The sequence below is a fragment of the Nothobranchius furzeri genome, chromosome 6 (genome assembly GCF_043380555.1).
Source record: "Nothobranchius furzeri strain GRZ-AD chromosome 6, NfurGRZ-RIMD1, whole genome shotgun sequence".
Lineage (NCBI taxonomy): Eukaryota > Metazoa > Chordata > Actinopteri > Cyprinodontiformes > Nothobranchiidae > Nothobranchius > Nothobranchius furzeri.
The window spans coordinates 70,373,348-70,391,868 of NC_091746.1; the positions used below are offsets into that span (position 1 = coordinate 70,373,348).

An 18,521-nucleotide genomic window follows, 5' to 3' on the forward strand; every position below is an offset into this window, starting at 1 on the left:
GCTCCACCAGCTGCTACATATATGATGAGGCAGAGCCACGATGAAACGGATCAGAAGAACATCTGGAGGTGTTGGTGGCCCGGTCCACGAGTCCATGTTCTGGTTGTGTTGGGGTTTATGGACGTCCTGCTGTGTCTCTACCAGGAGGGAGCAGTGTTGGCCAGCCGTCTCATTCGCCTGTAAAGGTGGACTCTGTTAATCACCATCTTGGATTTGTCAGGACTCCAAAGTACTTTAAAGTGAATCAACTCAACCCGAGTCACCCCAGGCCTCCACAGTCTAAGGACACCTGGCTGGAGGTGCTGACCTACACAGCAGCCACACATGGGTTTGAACCCACAACCTACTGCTTACAGAGCAACCTTCTGACCCAGAGTTCCTGGTGTTCGTCAGGTGAGAAATCTCTCCCGCCGGTGAACTGATTCAGAAAGTCAACAGAGACCTGAACCTGAGTCTCATCCTTCAGGTTTCATCAAGCAGCTAAACACCTGTTGGCCTCTTAAGAACCAGAACCAGTCTCAGGGAGAGGCTGCTGGAACCAGTATAAACCAGTTCAGGTGTGCGCTGCCATGACTAGTAGGGGTGTAACGGAACGCTAAAACCATATTCGGTACGGTTTGTTGAAGAGCTCGGTTTGATTAGTTTTATTATATTTATTTATTTAATGTCTGAAGCGGCTGCTATAGCGAGCAGAAGCAGGTGTCAGCACAGGCTGCTGATCTAGCATCTTTTATTATTTCACAGGTTATTAGTGCAGTTACCAGTGTCACGCTCACACAGACGTGTTGTGTTTGACTGTTGATGCTCCTGTTTTTATTTCTGCAGCAAGCCTTAAAAACTGACCTCACACCACCCGGAGTTTCTTCTTTAAATCTCATATTGAATGACAAGCTTCCTCCACGCCGTATTTTTGTTGTAGGATGAAAACGTTACATCAGTTGTCCCCGGGGGGGAAGTTCAGCAGACGTGTTTGGTTACATTTTAGCCACTGTGTGTCGGCAGTGTGAGAGAAGGGAGGGAGGGGCGACGCGACGATCTACAGGCTCCAGTAGCAGCTCCACCAGCAGCTCCAGTAGCAGCAGCTCTAGTAGCAGATCCAATAGCAGCTCCAGTGGCAGCTCTAGTACCAGCTCCAGTAGCAGATCCAATAGCAGCTCCAGTAGCAGCTCCACCAGCAGCTCTAGTAGCAGCTCCTGCAGCAGCAGCTCTAGTCGCAGCTCCAATTGCAGCAGCTCCAGTAGCAGCTCCAGCAGCAACAGCTCCAGTAGCAGCTCTAGAACCAGCTCCAGTAGCAGCTCCAGCAGCAGCTCTAGTAGATGCTCCATCAGCAGCAACTCTAGTAACAGCTCTAGTACCAGCTCCAGTAGCAACTCTAGTAGCAGCTCCAGTAGCAAGCTCCAGTAGCAGCTCCAGCAGCTCCAGTAGCAGCTCCAGTAGCAAGCTCCAGCAGCAGCTCCAGTAGCAGCTCCTGCAGCAGCAGCTCCAGTACCAGCTCCAGTAGCAAGCTCCAGTAGCAGCTCTAGTAGCAGCTCCAGCAGCAGCTCCTGCAGCAGCAGCAGCTCCAGTAGCAGCTCCAGCAGCCGCTCCAGTAGCAGCTCTAGTAGCAGCTCCAGTAGCAGCTCTAGTAGCAGCTCCAGTAGCAGCTCCAGCAGCCGCTCCAGTAGCAGCTCTAGTAGCAGCTCCAGTAGCAGCTCTAGTAGCAGCTCCAGTAGCAGCTCCAGCAGCCGCTCCAGTAGCAGCTCCAGTAGCAGCTCTAGTAGCAGCTCCAGCAGCAGCTCCAGTAGCAGCTCCAGCAGCCGCTCCAGTAGCAACTCTAGTACCAGCTCCTGCAGCAGCAGCTCCAGTAGCAGCTCCAGTAGCAACTCTAGTACCAGCTCCTGCAGCAGCAGCTCCAGTAGCAACTCTAGTACCAGCTCCTGCAGCAGCAGCTCCAGTAGCAGCTCCAGTAGCAACTCTAGTACCAGCTCCTGCAGCAGCAGCTCCAGTAGCAGCTCTAGTAGCAGCTCCAGCAGCAGCTCTAGTAGCAGCTCCAGCAGCAGCTCCAGTAGCAGCTCCAGCAGCAGCTCCAGCAGCCGCTCCAGTAGCAACTCTAGTACCAGCTCCTGCAGCAGCACCTCCAGTAGCAGCTCCAGTAGCAACTCTAGTACCAGCTCCTGCAGCAGCAGCTCCAGTAGCAACTCTAGTACCAGCTCCTGCAGCAGCAGCTCCAGTAGCAGCTCCAGTAGCAACTCTAGTACCAGCTCCTGCAGCAGCAGCTCCAGTAGCAGCTCTAGTACCAGCTCCAGTAGCAGCTCCAGCAGCAGCTCCAGTAGCAGCTCCAGCAGCCGCTCCAGCAGCCGCTCCAGTAGCAACTCTAGTACCAGCTCCTGCAGCAGCAGCTCCAGTAGCAGCTCCAGCAGCAGCTCTAGTAGCAGCTCCTGCAGCTGGTTTGATCCGCTCTGAAAGGCCGTGATCAGATTTTGCAGATCACATTTTTAAAACGGAGATAGGGCGCGTGCAGCCATCATGCGTCACTCAATACAGCGTCCGTGTGGAAACTCGCCTAGGAACTTTTATCTGTTGCACTTAAATCACACAAACAAAAATTTGTTATTTAATGTTAAAAATAAACCGAAACGGTTCGCAAGTGGACCGAACCGAATGGTCCAACACTCCCCGTGAACGGTTACACCCCTAGTTAGAAGCCCTTTTTAATGCTTGTGGGACGGCAGCTCAGGGGGAGGAGATTGCTCTGTGACAGGAGGTTGTCGGTTTAAATCCAGGTCATTGTGTCCTTGGGCAGGACACCCCCACCACCGGTGGGACTCACTGACAGGAACCAGGGGCTCCTCTGTGTGTCCCAGGACAGCTGTGGCTATGATGTAGCTAATCACCACCAGTGAGTGAATGGGTGAATAACCGGGTCTTGCGTAGAGCTTGTAGTCCTGTAATGATTGTTGTTATAACAACAACAATGATGATGATGATTCTTTACTTCTGGAACTTTATTCCAGCTGATGTTCTGATCCTGGATCTGTAAAACTACCTGGTTCTGATCGTAAAGCTCTCACCTGGTGTTCCTGTCCTGATCTCGAATCTTCTTCTCCATCTCAGCATCTGTGAGGGTCTCCAGCAGGGGGCACCACTGGTCTGCATCGCCCGTGTTTCTGATGGCGATCTCTACGGTGGGGAGGGGGTTCTCACTGGAAAGATGCAGAGAAACAGCCATGTCGTAAAGGAACCTTGATGGGGCCAAGGGCCTGCTTTTGGGTCGCGGTTCTGTCAGACTGGGCTCGGTACCTGAAGGCGTAAGTCCTCTGGTGCCAGCTCAGCTGACCACGGATGCTGTAAGCGATGGTGGTGACGAACTCTCCACCCAGACCAAGCTCCGAGCACAGCTTCAGAGCAAACGACTCTGGGGAGTTTTCCTTCTCAGACATGTCCCACTCAAACTGGTCCACCAGTGAGATGTTCCCCACATGGATGTTCAGCTGAAGACCAGAACCAGTTCAGACGTTAACATGGACCCACTCTGATGCAGGGTTACAAGGATTACTGCAAAACACGGTGGTGAACCCACCGGTAAGGCTTCAATACCGCCCCAAAAATCCACCAGAACCAGAGACAACAGCACCACTGGAGCACCTCACACGGACCACGGCAGAACCAGAACCACAGATGGACTGCTCTTATTCCTCCTAGGAAGCTCTTCAAGTCTCCAGTGAGGGAATATTTTAGATTTCTAAAGCTGCTAGAGGAGAAGCTCAGGACGATGACTCGTCCATCTGCAGAGCCAGCAGAAAAAAGTAGCCACACCCCCAACTTGTTTCATCATCTCTGACATCATCATGGAGACAGAAATGCTCCGACTGAGTCGGACCGTGTCGGTGACTGAAGTGATTTTAGAACAAGTGTTCATGTAGTGGCGTTCTGTTACCCTGCATCTAGAACAGGCTCTACGGCAAGCCATTTTAACATTTAAATGTTTTCTACCGTGAACATAAAATGACAGATTGTTTTGTTTTACATTTTTTTTCTAACCAGAGTCTGAGAAAAGCAGCAGTAAAATTCTTCTGGAGTTCAGAACCTTTACAGAACATGTCTGTGTGATTTATGTTAACATATGTTTACGTTAAACCCCGAGATGATTCCCGACTTTAACCGTACCACCGGTTCTGACCCACCTTGATGATAACTCTCTGATCCGCCTGCTCCTCCAGGAGGCTGTCGGTGGGATACGACTCGATCTGCTGGCGGATAGCCGAGGCCACGGCTGGGACGAAGGCCAGAGGGTTCAGGTCCAGGTCGTCACACAGGATCTCTGCGAACATCTCTGGAGTCATCAGCTTCTCTGAGGACAGGAGTCACGTCAGCAGCTGGGAACAGTCAGCCGGGGCTACAAACAGTCACTCAGCTCCTACCGTTCATGTTCCACGTGAAGGCGTCCCTCAGCTTCTGCCCATCGATCTCCATGTCCAGTCGGATGGGGACCAGGGTCTCCAGCTGTGCCGCGTTCTCATGGATCACAGCCGGATCGTGGTCGTCGAAGCTGGACAAGACGAGAAACTTGGAGTTTTATTTAGTCAGAGATGTGATTCAGATGTTGGGTTTACCATCAGTTATGATGCTTCTGCTAACAACACAGGCCTCATTTTACCTGGACAACCAGTTTATTCAGAACATCATCACTGAACCAGGCCAATCCACCTTCTGCTGAATCCAGTCCATAAAGGTTCTGAATGAGAACTTCCAGGACTTAAAGGATCTGCTGCTGAGCCTGAATAAAGCCTAACCCTATCTGGGCCCGACCAGGACAGTTTCTTCAGAGACGAGGATGAAACGTCAAAACAAACAAAACTAAGAACAGAAGAAGACAGCGTTCACACCACAGAGGGAATGTTCTCTTCTTGTCCCGTCCGATCCGGTTACGGTTGATGGTGGTTGAAGATGGAACAGCGTCTAAGTGATGGGAGCTGTTGGGTAACGTGGGAACCCACTGACTGCTCCTCTTCGACTTCTGCTCCCTGAAACAAAAACAGTAAAACGACAGTTTCACAAACCTGAAAAGGACCTAGAACTTGATGAGGACCTAGAACCCAAAGAGGACCTACAACCCAACGAGGACCTAGAACCCGACGAGGACCTAGAACCCGACGAAGACCTACAACCCGACGAGGACCTACAACCCAACGAGGACCTAGAACCCGACGATGTCAATCAATCAATCAATCAAAGCTTTATTTATATAGCGCCTTCCGCAACCCTGTCAGGAAGCCCAAAGCGCTGAACATGGTACAGTTGTAAGTAATTATATTGAATAAATCAACAATAAAAGAAATACAAATTACAAAATACAAAATGGAAATTACAAGATAGAAGAAACATTCCGGTAAAATACAAATGTGTGAAACACATTTGGATTGAGTGGTTGGATTGAGTGTACCAATGAAAACTGTGGAATGGATTCAACATAATAGAGGGCCATAATCAAACATGTTCTGGAAACGCCAAGCGGAGGAGGTGTGTTTTTAGGTGATTCTTAAAGACTGGCAGAGAAGGGGACAGCCTAACTGAGGGTGGCAACTGGTTCCAGAGTGACGGTGCTAGGACTGAGAAAGCCCGGTCCCCACGGGTACGACACCTAGACCGAGGGACAGCGAGCAGGCCTTGGTCAGAGGAGCGCAGAGCGCGTGATGGGGAGTGTCTGTTCAGGAGAGTGGCCAGATAGGGGGGACCACCACCCTGGAAGAAATGATAAACAAAGACGAGTATTTTGAATTGTGAGCGATAGCAAATCGGAAGCCAGTGCAGGGAGGCCAGAACTGGGCTAATGTGGTCCCGTTTCCTGGTCCCAGTCAGGAACCTGGCAGCGCTGTTCTGCACAACCTGTAGGCGACGCAGTGTTGACTGACACAACCCTGCATAGAGAGAGTTGCAGTAATCCTACATCCTACAGATGTCCTACAACCCGACGATGTCCTACAACCCGACGAGGACCTAGAAACCGAAGAGCACCTACAACCCGACAAGGACCTAGAAACCGAAGAGGACCTAGAACCCGACGAGGACCTACAACCCGACGATGTCCTACAACCCGACGAGGACCTAGAAACCGAAGAGGACCTACAACCCGACGAGGACCTACAACCCGACGAGGACCTACAACCCGACGAGGACCTACAACCCGACGAGGACCTACAACCCGACAATGTCCTACAACCCGACGAGGACCTAGAAACCGAAGAGGACCTACAACCCGACGAGGACCTACAACCCGACGAGGACCTAGAAACCGAAGAGGACCTACAACCCGACGAGGACCTACAACCCGACGAGGACCTAGAAACCGACGAGGACCTACAACCCGACGAGGACCTACAACCCGACGAGGACCTAGAAACCGAAGAGGACCTACAACCCGACGAGGACCTACAACCCGACGAGGACCTACAACCCGACGAGGACCTAGAAACCGACGAGGACCTACAACCCGACGATGTCCTACAACCCGACGAGGACCTAGAAACCGAAGAGGACCTACAACCCGACGAGAACCTACAACCCGACGAGGACCTACAACCCGACGAGGACCTACAACCCGACGAGGACCTACAACCCGACGATGTCCTACAACCCGACGATGTCCTACAACCCGACGATGTCCTACAACCCGACGAGGACCTAGAAACCGAAGAGGACCTAGAACCCGACGAGGACCTACAACCCGACGAGGACCTAGAACCCGACGAGGACCTAGAAACCGAAGAGCACCTACAACCCGACGAGGACCTAGAAACCGAAGAGGACCTAGAACCCGACGAGGACCTAGAACCCAACGAGGACCTAGAACCCGACGAGGACCTAGAAACCGACGAGGACCTAGAACCCGAAGAGGGCCTAGAACCTGAAGAGGGCCTACAACCTGACTAGGACCTAGAACCTGACAAGGACCTAGAACCTTAAGAGGGCCTAGAACCCTATGACGATCTAGATCCTGACAAGGACCTAGAACCCGAAGAGGACCTAGAACCCAACGAGGACCTAGAACCCGAAGAGGGCTTAGAACCCTATGACGATCTAGATCCTGACTAGGATCTAGAACCCGGAAAGGACCTAGAACCCTACGAGGGCCTAGAACCTGACAAGGATCTAGAACCTAACATGGATCTAGTACCTAATGATGATCTAGAACCAGACAAGGATCTAGAACCTGAAAAGGACCTAGAACCTGACATGGATCTAGAACATGGTCCTGGGAGGTTCTTGGTGGATAAGGTGATAAATGTTCTTCAGAATTTCTCTACGCTAAACCTTAATCAGCAGTTTGAAGGAACAAACATGAGACAGCGTGAGATCAAAGGTCTTCTGGAGGTGGTACACCTGTGAAGATCACACACCTGTTTCATCATCTCCTAGAATGAGTTACCCCTTTACACCTGAGCTATCTGACGGTTACCTGAGGTAGGCCGGCGGCTCCGTGCTGATGGACACTGCCTTGTACTTCTCATCATTTCCCTCAAAGATCTCCTCACACTCTGAGGCCTTCAGCAGCGTCACGCTGGTGGCTGTGAGTAGAAGCAGAAACCAGCATTTCCAGGATTAATCTCTTCAGGTGATCTCAGGTAAACACCTGCTGTCTCAGCACGGTTCAGGATCACATGTTTCCAGGACAACGGACTTGAAGCGCATTAAACAGAGAGCAGAATGAACTAGAGATGGGTACCTATGACATCTGAACCAGTTCCTGGTAGCTAGTAAGGATGCACGTTTTCCAAAGTTTGTTTAACCGGTTATTGAAGCCAATAAACTTTGGTGCCTTACAAATAAATATGGCATGGTATTGTAACGTGATGCAAGTGGTTACTTTTATTAAACGATCAATAAGATGTGATATTCCGTATAAATATGAATTATCAATATTATTGATCTTGTGAAATTTGATCTAACGAAGGAGTATCAGTACAGCTGGATGAAGACTATGAGGCGTGCAAGAACTGCGTCACAAAGGTACGCTACGAGCTTCCACAGAAAGGCTGTGCGGCTAGGTTCTCCTTGTCTTCTCCAGACTCTTTCACGCCTATCACAGGTGCTCAGGGTGAACCTGCTCTCGTCTGTAAAACGTACAGGGCGCCAGTGGCGGACTTGCCAATCCTGGTGTTCTTGAGCAAATGCCAGTCGAGCTCTACGGTGCTGGGCAGTAAGCACAGGGCCCACTACAGGACGTCGGGCCCTCAGGCCATCTTCATGAAGTCTGTTCCTGATTGTTTGGATAGAGACATTCACACCAGTGGCCCTCTGGAGGTCATTCTGTAGGGCACGAGCAGTGCTCAGCCTGTTCCGCCTTGCACAAAGGAGCAGGTATTGGTCGTGCTGATGGGTTGGGGACCTTCTACGGCCCTGTCCAGCTCTCCGAGAATAACCGCCAGTCTCCTGAAACCTCCTTGTTCTGGAGATTGTGCAGGGAGACACGTTAAACCTTCTTGCTGCAGCACGTGTGGATGTGCCATCCTGGAGAAGTTGGACAACCTGTGCAACTTCTGTAGGGTTAAGGAATCGCCTCATACTGCCAGTAGAGCCAAAACCAGCACGAGTGGAAAACCAGCCGAAAAAGATCAAGAGGAAGAAACTTGAAATGACCTCTACATGTTAAACCAGTCGTGTTTTGAGGGTCTTGTAATTGTTGCCACTTTAGTGCACCTGTCGTTAAAGGGGCATTATGGAAGTTTGACGGCCAAAACATGCATAGAAATAATAAATGTCTTCTTCATACGTTCTCCTGCAATGCCCTGGTCCTGTAGGATGAGCCCTGGCATTTTTACTGTGATTGCCTGTTTTTCTGTAAAATCACAGAAAAAGAGAGATGCTCGGGTCGAGCAGGCTGCTTCATGCACGTTCACGCTCAGGCATCGCCCGTAGCATTTGCTATCCGTAGCTTTAGCAGCAGAGAGAGAGGCAGTGCCACTTTGTCGCTGTTCCTAAAGCCCTGGGGACAAAGCTAGCTACATTTCTGAGGACCCTTAGCTACTTTCTGTAGAACTTTCTTCTAGATATTTCCTGCTAATTAGCAACAAAATAGCCATTTTCGCTCCGAACCGTTCTTTGGTTTGACTGTTTCAGCTGTCATCAAGGATATAAATGTTACAGATACTGTGAATGTTACTACAGCGTAGCTCACCTTGTAAGATGTCTGACTCCCATGCAGAAGGCCTGGGTTCGATTCTGGGTGTGAACATTTTTAGAGTTTCTTTTTTACATTAATGGTATATTTTTTACAGTAAGATGCCCAAATTTTTATTTGAGACTCGCCGAACGGCATTGAATTCACAGATAAAAAAGATGTGGGTTCAACTTTCATTTTGGAACAATTTTTCAAGCAAGGGAAGGGAATGATCTGAGCATGCAGGAGGACTGACCCATCATAAACCTTTGTCGGCTGTGCTGAAGAGAAAGTTACAGAACCAAATTATTTAATTAATTAGCTGCGCGTTCTCCTGTCCTCTGTCCTCCAGGCCACACACACACACACACACACACACACGGGACTGTCTCAGCTGTTATTTTCGTTAAGGAGTACAGCATACGCGCCTCATGCACGAGCCTACTATTGAAGCTGCCGTGACGCTTTTGGCCTGAGGGGGCTATCGCGAGCATAAAAATTCAAAAATTCGAAAAGTCCCTTTAAGTCCATGAACACCAATCCAGCTGAAAGTGATTAACAATGCCCTCAGCTGCTTAACCAGCCAGGAAATTATCAGACAGGTTTAATTGATTTCATGCCAGGCCCACTTAAAAAAAAGTGTTCCTTTAATTCTTGTGAGCAGTTTATTTATATATATATATATATATATATATATTGGGGCCGTGACTTTAATGCGTTAATTACGATTAATTAATTAGAAAAAAATGATGCGTTAAAAAAATTAACGCATTTACTCACAGCTTGCATTTCGAGAAAGGCGGAACCTTTGTTATTGCACGATTTCCTCGTAGACCAAATATCACTGACGCACACAACAATGCACAGCGCTAATGGCTACTAAAACGGAATAAAAACAGAAAGAAGTTGCCTTGCTTGGACTGATGCACGATTTAGGAAACCCGTCTGCCTCTTCTCTTAACTTGAAAAAAACTTCCAGACAACAACGGAGTCCGTGTCCCGGACACTTTTCAGAGATCGTCTCTGCTGCAGCTGCCCGGTGACACCGGAAACTTTACAAAAGTTGCGGTAAGCTATATTTTTAACATTTACATAACATCTGTGCAGCGCTGAAAGCACACCAGACAGAATAATTCTTTGCCCTAACAGTAGTTTATGAAAGTAGTCAGACAAACGAGAGGCACCTGGCTGCTGCCGGGAGAACGCTCCTTGTTCTCACTACTCTGTAAACAATCACAAACAACGTGTCTTAAAGTTGAAAACAGAAGTTTAAGTTAAAACAGAAACACTCTAAAAATGTGATTAATTTAGATTAATTAATTACAAAGCCTCTAATTAATTAGATATATATAATAATAATAATAATAATACATTTTATTTAAAAGCGCCTTTCAGGACACCCAAGGTCACTTGACAGAAAACACGTAATAAAATACAATAAAACAATAATAAAACCCAAACAAGAAAAAACAAAGAGAGAAACAGTTCAATAAAATCAGAGGAATCATATATTATATGTATTCTGATAAAAGAATGATGAACTAGTTAGTTTTGTAACTGTGAACTTGGTTCATAAAAATTTTATGATGAACTAAAAAATTTACTAGTTAGTTTTAAAATGTATGAACTGAACTTTGAACAAGTTCATTTTTGAAACAAACGTTCCCAACACTGCTGATAACCAGCTCTCATACTTCTGGTGTAATAACTAACCTGACTAGTTTTGGTTTAAAACTGATAGTTGAGTAATCGGAGATTTAAGCCTCTCACCATGTGATGATGCCATGATTTTCTTCCTCTCCTCCACAGAAGCCAGCCTCCTCCATAATGATGGATATCTTTTATAGAGCGACCCTCTGAACATCCGAAGGTAGTTTCCCACCTGGACAAAAGACACACGTCAGAGGTGAAACCTGGGTGTGCTGGAACACCAAAGACGTGAGGAGAACATCACACGTTCACCATCAGCACCCAGCAGGAAGTAATATTCACACACACATACAGTGGTCCCTCGTTTAGCCCGCAATAGGTGAAATCTGCAAAGTAGCCAGCTTCCTTTTTACAGTGATTATAGATGCTTTGAGGCGGTTAAACCCCTCAATGCCCCAATCGTGACGCAGAACACGATGCACTGTAAAAAACAACATTCAAAGTTCCGCTAAAGGCAGGAGTTGTTTTCAGGTGTGTCACTAGATTTCCATTAATTAACTTAAGTGAACTGCCTGAATATCTTTTCTCACAAAAGACCGCTGGAACACACAACGCTGATTATAGTACGGCCATAGCAGCCAGACGCGACGTTCCGCGTTCGGGTCGGATCCGACCTTCCACTCTTCTTTTTACCTAACCAAGATGGCGCCGAGGAAGGACGCCCTGGTGCAAACGTGCGTCGTGTTTTGTTTGTTTTTGTCTGCGGCAGTTGAAAAAGGCCAAGCTGCCGGCCCAGATGATGGTGCAGTTTTACACGGCCATCACTGAGTCCATCCTCACCTCCTCCATCGCTGTGTGGTACGCTGGAGCCACGGTGAGGGACAAACCTAGACTGCAGCGCATTGTGCGCTCTGCTGAGAAGGTGATTGGCTGCAGCCTTCCATCTCTCCAGGACCCGTACATCTCCAGAACTCGGGGGCGTGCAGGCAGGATAGCAGCTGACCCTTCTTACCCGGGTCACAGACTTTTTGAGCCGCTTCCCTCAGGCGGGAGGTTACGGTCCATCCGGACCAGAACCTCCCGCCCTAAGAACAGCTTCTTTCCATCTGCCGTTAAGACTTGTGAACAGCTTATAAACACACAACAATGCTGGTCTTCTGTACTCGACACAATGTCACGTTATCGGCCATGTTACCATTACCTGCCATTTTTTATCGCTGAAAGTTTTATTCTAGTTTTTTATTATATTTTATTCTATTTTTAATCTTATTATTCATGTTATATGTAGCACATTAGTACCAAAGCAAGTTCCTAGTTTGTGAATTGTTTGTTCACTGACAATGGCAATAAACCTTTTCTGATTCTGATTAAGATTCTGCTGCCCCAGCTCGCTGCTACCACTGGAACCAGGAGAGACCCTGGGTGTGTGCTCACCAAGCAGACTTGTCAGGTCACATCTATTAGGGTTGTACGAACCAACACCTCCCATTCTAAGACCATTTATTGTCATTGCACAGGTCCTTGTGCTCACTAAAGACAGCTAACATAAGAGTTAGTAAATATCGATTAAACACAATAACAAGGCTAAAATAGAGGTCATGCTCACACACACCCAGAGGTACACACTTGATACTCGCACTAAAATATCAATGACTGATTTTAATTTATTCATTTAATTTTAATAAAAACATTTTCAGGTCATTTTTCAAAAGCCGTTTTTACAAGAGACACTGTGCCGGTGTGATGTCGCTACGACTCCGGGTGGAAAAGAAACGGATCTCGACGGGGGAACTCATATTGACATAACACCAGCATGGTGATGCACAAATTTTGTGGCATTTGTTCCGTCTTGCTTGGTAGTAATAACCCATTTCTCACCGATTCTGTTCATAACTTTTATGGACAGGATTTATAGGAGCAGCCAAGGTGTTGAGGAGATCTGTTTTGGTGGCCTGAGGATCAGGTCTCTGCTTTTTGCAGATGTTGTGGTCCTGTTGGCTTCATTGGAACGTGCTCTCCGGCTCACGATGGACTTAGTGTGAAGCAGCTGAGATGAGAATCAGCTCCTCTAAATCTGAGACCGTGGTCTTGAGTCGGAAAAGGGTAGAATGCCTTCTCCGGGTCAGGGATGAGGTCCTGCCCCAAGTGGAGGAGTTTAAGTATCTCAGGTTCTTGTTCACGAGTGAGGGAAAACTGGAGCGTGAGATCGATGGGCGGATTGGTGCTGCATCTGCAGTGATGCGGGCATTGTACCGGTCTGTCGTGGTGAAGAGAGCTGAGTCAGAAGGCGAAGCTCTCGACACCTATGGTCACGAGCTTTGGGTAGTGACTGAAAGAACAAGATCGCGGATACAAGCGGCCGCAGGGCGTCTGGGCTCTCCCTTAGAGATAGGGTGAGAAGCTCGGTCATCCGGGAGGGGCTCGGAGTAGATAAGTAAGTACGTTTATTTCTATAGCACTCACAGACAGAAAATCACAAAGTGCTTCACATAGATCAAAACAATATAAATAGTCATAAATAAATTAAAACCAGAAAAAAGTAATACAATTATGAAATAAATTATAAACAGTTGAAAGATTATTACAAATTTCAGTTAAAAATAAGAAAATAAAAGGTTTAGTTAAAAGCCGATTTAAATAAAAGGGTCTTAAGCTGTTTTTTAAGTGTCTAGACTGTCACCGCTGCGTAAGGATAAAGGAAGATCGTTCCAGAGTCGGGGTGCAACAGTGGAAGGAGCCATCACCTCGACTTTTGTATCTGGTCTTTGGAATTTCTAGAAGGTTCTGGTGTGTGGACCTGAGGGCTCGGGTTGGAGCATAAGGCTTTAACACTTCTGTAATATAGGGAGGAGCTTGACCATGCAGAGCCCTGAAGGTTCTAGTCAGGACTCTAAAATAAACTCTAAAGTTAACGGGTAACCAGTGCAGAGGCATCAGAATAGGAGTGATGTGAGCTCTTCTGTTTGCTCCAGTTAGGAGCCTCGCTGCAGAGTTCTGAACCAGCTGAAGGCGGTCAAGGGCTTTTTTGTTAAAACATGTGAAAAGTGTGTTACAGTAATCTAGACGGGAGGAGATAAAGGCATGGAAAACCATTTCAAGTTCATGTTTTGACACCAACCTTCACAGTTTGGAGATATTTCTTAAATGATAAAAACTGTTTCGGACCAAAGTTTTTGAGTGACCTTCAAGAGACATTGGTCAAAAACACCCAAATGCCTTAAGTTTGTCTTGACGGCAGAGGATAAATGACCAAGTTTTAGACTAATCAGGGGAACCGTGCTCTCAGGGGCAATGATCAGACATTCAGTCTTTTCAGAGTTTAACTGAAGGAAGTCATCTTCTAGCCAGCTGGTGATCGCTGAAAGACACTCTAGTAATTCAGACAGTTTTTAGAACTCAGAATCCTTAAAGGAGCAGTACAGCTGAATATCATCTGCATATAGGTGATAAGAGACATCATGAAAAGAATCAGGCATCTGTCCAAGAGGGTGTATGTACAGCAGAAACAACAGTGGACTCAAAACAGAGCCTTGGGGTGCCCCACAGAACAGATGGGTAGAATCTGACATGATCTGGTTTCTACAGACACTGTAACTTCTGTTAGAAAGGTATGATCTAAACCAGTCTAGAACAGTTCCAGAGAGATCCCCACCAAGTCACCAAGTCTGTTAATTAAGGTGCTGGGATCAACTGTGTCAGAAGCTGCAGAAAGATCTAACAATACTAACACTGTGAATTCACCATGATGTCATCATGATGTCACTGCAAACTTTAAAGTGAGGGTCTATGCATGGGAGGAGACGTATTTCATCCACACTTCCAGTTAGCTAAACGCTTATGAAAGAGGCATCGCCTGGCGGACCGAGAGAGCAGCACTGAGGCAGTGGTAGACCGCACCCTCCGTGTGCTGTCGGAGTTTCTCAATCTAAAAACGAGTTGTTAACGAGCGTGTGCACTCAAGCACACACTCACACAAGACTTACCGCTCAGGAGAAGAGCAGACAGATTCTGCAGCATTCTGGAGAATTTCCTGTTAACCATCATTAGAAGAAAAGGGGAGGAGGGCATTTTTTCAAGGAGGTGAGCGGCTTCCAGCGACAACGTGTCATATCAGCAGGTGAGTGGCTGAGCCAGGTGGAGGTGCGGCTGCCTCACCTGGAGACCAGTGCAGTGCAGCCACATAGTTGCTGCGGCATGTCCTTCTGAGACTGTAAATGTTGTAATTAATCCAAGGACTTTTCTTTGTGTTAGATAAAACGATCTGCTTAATGGGAGCCACTTTGTCTAAGATACTGCAGCATAGCTTATCCAAGGACTGGATAAACAAGCTTGGATCTTCACCCTGAACTGAGCTGCTGTCAAATAATCTAGAAAATCCATCCACTGTTGACTGATTAATGATACGTCTCTTTGATTTTAGGTTGTGAGGCACAGATTCAACATTAGATTGGAAATTAAAGAGCAAGTCACCCCCAAATAAACTATTTTTTGCTGATAAACTAAATAAACGAGTGTCTAATCGTGCTGCAGACACGTGTCGTCAATAATTTGGCACTTCAGTGCATCTTAGTTAAAATTTAAAACTGCCTAAAACTGGCAGTGTTGTGCCGTTGTCAGGTAAAAACTCTGCACTGTATTTTAATTTAAATCTACCACTGCTATTGGCTAAGAGGTATGCTATGATGTAAACTGGTACATTATGATGTCACAATGCTGTCGTGAGCCTGAGTGTGTGTGTATTTGTTAGCGGCTCCGCCCCCTCGGTCTGCCAGGCAACAGCATGTGTTGCATTTTTCAAACATGAAGTGGGAGTGGAGTTAGACTCTGTAGGGGTTGACTTGCTCTTTAAAGAAAATGCAGCTGTGATCACTCACATGAACCTCTTCAACATGTAAATTATTGATTTTTAGTCCCAAATAATAAACAAGATGTAGAGTGTGGAGCCTCCAGATAAGCAGCTGAAAACGGATGGATGACCTTTTATTTATTGACAGAAAGAAATCTGCGAAACGGCGAGGCTGCAAAGGGTAAACCGCATTACAGCGATGGACTACTGTATTAAGTCCTTCCTTTTCTCTGGTCCACAATAACATCTGTGGTTGTGAAACACTAAAAACTCTAAAATCAAATTACATGAAATAAAAACGTGTTTCTAATACCAAAAAAAAAAATAATCTCGTGGAGGTAAAACCTCTAGTTGTGTATATATGTCGATGGTTGTGAGGTTGTGACACACAAATATGTTCATGGTGCGTCCAAGGACCGAGAAAAAAAATCACATAATTTCATGTATTTTATAATTTGCGTGAATGTTCTTTAGTTTCATGAGTGAAAAGTTTGTTAAACAGCAGAGTGACTCGTGTTTGATGTTTGAACATCAAACATTTCAGTCAGGTTCTTTCTGGGTTTAAATCAGGTTTTCAAACCAACTTAATGCTCAAAATCCTGCTCTGTTGGAACGCTAAAGCTAGTCTAGTAACTGTAGTTAAATTTCAAAATTTGTGTTGTTTGTTTCGGAACACCTTTTATACTGGACCTGCCGGCTGCTGCTGGGCTAGGTGCACCCGAACCGCGATGCTCTTCAGGAGTCTCTTTGTCGCTACAGTCCTTTAGCATGCTAACTGCTGCTAGCACGAATGATGTCTGGTTCAACTGAAGAAACGCACCGACAGTCGGTCACCACACACACCTACCTCCGATCCAACCATGTAGAAGTCTCCATCTTCTTCCAGCTGGAATTTAACGGGTTTCTGGCCAAATGTTTTACTCACAGCTAGCAGCATCTCTGCGAACTCGCTAACAAGCTAGCTTGTGTTCAGATGCGTTCACTGTCCCAGGGGAAAGTAGGAAGTCTGAACTTCCGATGCAGTAAAATCCTAACAATTAACTCTAGGTAGGACCTTTTCAGCCTGATAAAAGGGAGTTTTCCTCTACACTTTCGCTGCATACTTGCTTAGTATGAGGATTGCTGTAAAGACTGACACTAGTCAGTGACTTGATACAACCTGCTGGGTTCTTTATATAGGAAACCTTTTACTGATTGGCTTAATGACCTGACATACTGGAATGTTTACTGTGTGAAGGTCTTTGAGGCGACTCTGGTCTTGATTTGGCGCTTTAGAAATAAACTGAACTGAATTGAAAAATGTAATGAAGTTTGTATGAAAACAATAATCCAAGCTGTTGCTGCTTCATGAATCTAAAGACCACTGGCTGTCCTCTGTAGCCTGACCAGCCAGCCCCATGCTTCCTTGTGGGAAACATTGGTAAAGTGCGAAAAGCCTTTCTTCTTAAAAAAAGATGTTTGCGCCATCACCAGATGCCATTTTTGACTACAGCGCCGCGCGGTACAGTCAGCATTTCCGCCTTTTTTCTTAATGCTCTAACACTTGTTAGACGCTTGCTGTCCAGACTGGTGAATGTTGGTGACTTTAACATCCACGTTGATGATCCCTCTGATCACTTTGCCATGAATTTCTCCAGCCTTATGGACTCCTTCAGCTTTACCCAGCTTGTTTCTGGCCCCCCACACCAGGGGACACACTCTGGACCTTGTTTTTACCCTGAGTCTAAATGCTGACAGTGTTTGTCCTGACGACGTCTATATTTCAGATCACCATTGCATTTTCTTTAACTTGTCTTTTTCTGCGTCCCCACCTCCTGCTCGCTGTATGGTTAGTTCTCGTTTTCTTAATGAGAGCACAGCTAGCAATGTTTCTGCTGCTTTTGATCCACCCTGTTCTTCTGATAACGACCCAGATTCCTTAACTTCTCAGTTTAATGAGCACTGCCTCTCCATTCTGGACAACATCTGTCCTGTCAGAACCAGATCAGTTCCTGCAGTGAACCCTACTCCCTGGTTTAATGACAGCCTTTGCAGCCTGAAGCGCCAATGCAGAAAATTTGAGCGTTTGTGGAAGAAAACCCATCTCCACGTCCATCTGCTGCACCTAAAGGATCTTCTGACAACTCTGCAGTCAGAGATGCCAGGGTTTCCTATTTCTCCAACCTGGTGTCCCAGAGCAAAGGGAACCCCAAGGTGCTGTTTAACACCATCAGCAGCATCGTCTCTCCTGCCTGTCCTACAGCCTCCACCCACTCTGTTGCAGACTGTGAGAACTTTCTGTCTTTCTTTGTGGACAAAGTCAATAAGGTTAGATCTAGCATCTCTCCTTCAGCCTTATCACCGCCTCTCCCGACTCCAACCAGGCCCATCATCCTAGATAGCTTTGCTCCTGTTTCTTTGCCTGAGTTAACCAAACTAGTTAACTCTATCAAGACCTCTGCATGCCCCCTCCACATCTTACCCTCATCTTTGTTTAAAAGTGCTTTTCAGCCCATCGGTCCCAGCGTGCGCTCTATAATTAATGCTTCTCTGGTCTCTGGTCAGGTCCCTGCTTACTTTAAGAACGCTGTAATCCACCCGCTTCTTAAAAAACCGAGTCTCGACCCCTCTCTCCATAGCAGCTTCAGACCCATCTCTAAACTTCCGTTCATCTCCAAGATCTTGGAAAAGGTTGTGGCTAAACAACTCACAGCTGCTCTTGATGAACATAACATCTATGATAGCTTCCAGTCAGGATTTTCTTAGAGCTCATTATACTGAAACAGCTCTTCTTAGGGTCTCTAATGACCTTCTGACTCACAGTGATGCAGGGGACTGTTCTGTTCTGGTCCTGCTGGACCTGACTGCAGCCTTTGACACTGTTGACCATCACCTGCTACTGGAGAGGCT

General features: G+C 46.8%; 1 protein-coding gene across 1 annotated transcript; it reads right to left on the reverse strand.

The window, feature by feature from the left end:
- On the reverse strand, positions 1-16,634 carry LOC107375000 (SWI/SNF-related matrix-associated actin-dependent regulator of chromatin subfamily B member 1). The gene is made up of 9 exons (XM_015943326.3): positions 16,480-16,634; positions 10,907-11,018; positions 7,436-7,544; positions 4,866-5,003; positions 4,401-4,528; positions 4,164-4,330; positions 3,280-3,470; positions 3,051-3,182; positions 1-177 (listed from the first exon to the last, which is right to left on the reverse strand). The coding sequence occupies exons 1-9, from the start codon at positions 16,567-16,569 to the stop codon at positions 138-140; spliced, it is 1,107 nt and encodes a 368-aa protein (XP_015798812.1). The 5' UTR covers positions 16,570-16,634; the 3' UTR covers positions 1-137.
- Positions 16,635-18,521: the final 1,887 nt, after the last annotated feature.

What these genes read in the sequence shown, in the direction of transcription:
- LOC107375000 (XM_015943326.3), bottom strand. Translation starts at nt 16,569, where the DNA reads ATGCTGCTAGCTGTGAGTAAAACATTTGGCCAGAAACCCGTTAAATTC. An exon ending in CTTCACGTGGAACATGAACG is followed by an intron (nt 4,331 to 4,400) that starts GTAGGAGCTGAG and finishes TCCTGTCCTCAG; the next exon opens with AGAAGCTGATGACTCCAGAG. An exon ending in CAGAGGACTTACGCCTTCAG is followed by an intron (nt 3,183 to 3,279) that starts GTACCGAGCCCA and finishes GCATCTTTCCAG; the next exon opens with TGAGAACCCCCTCCCCACCG.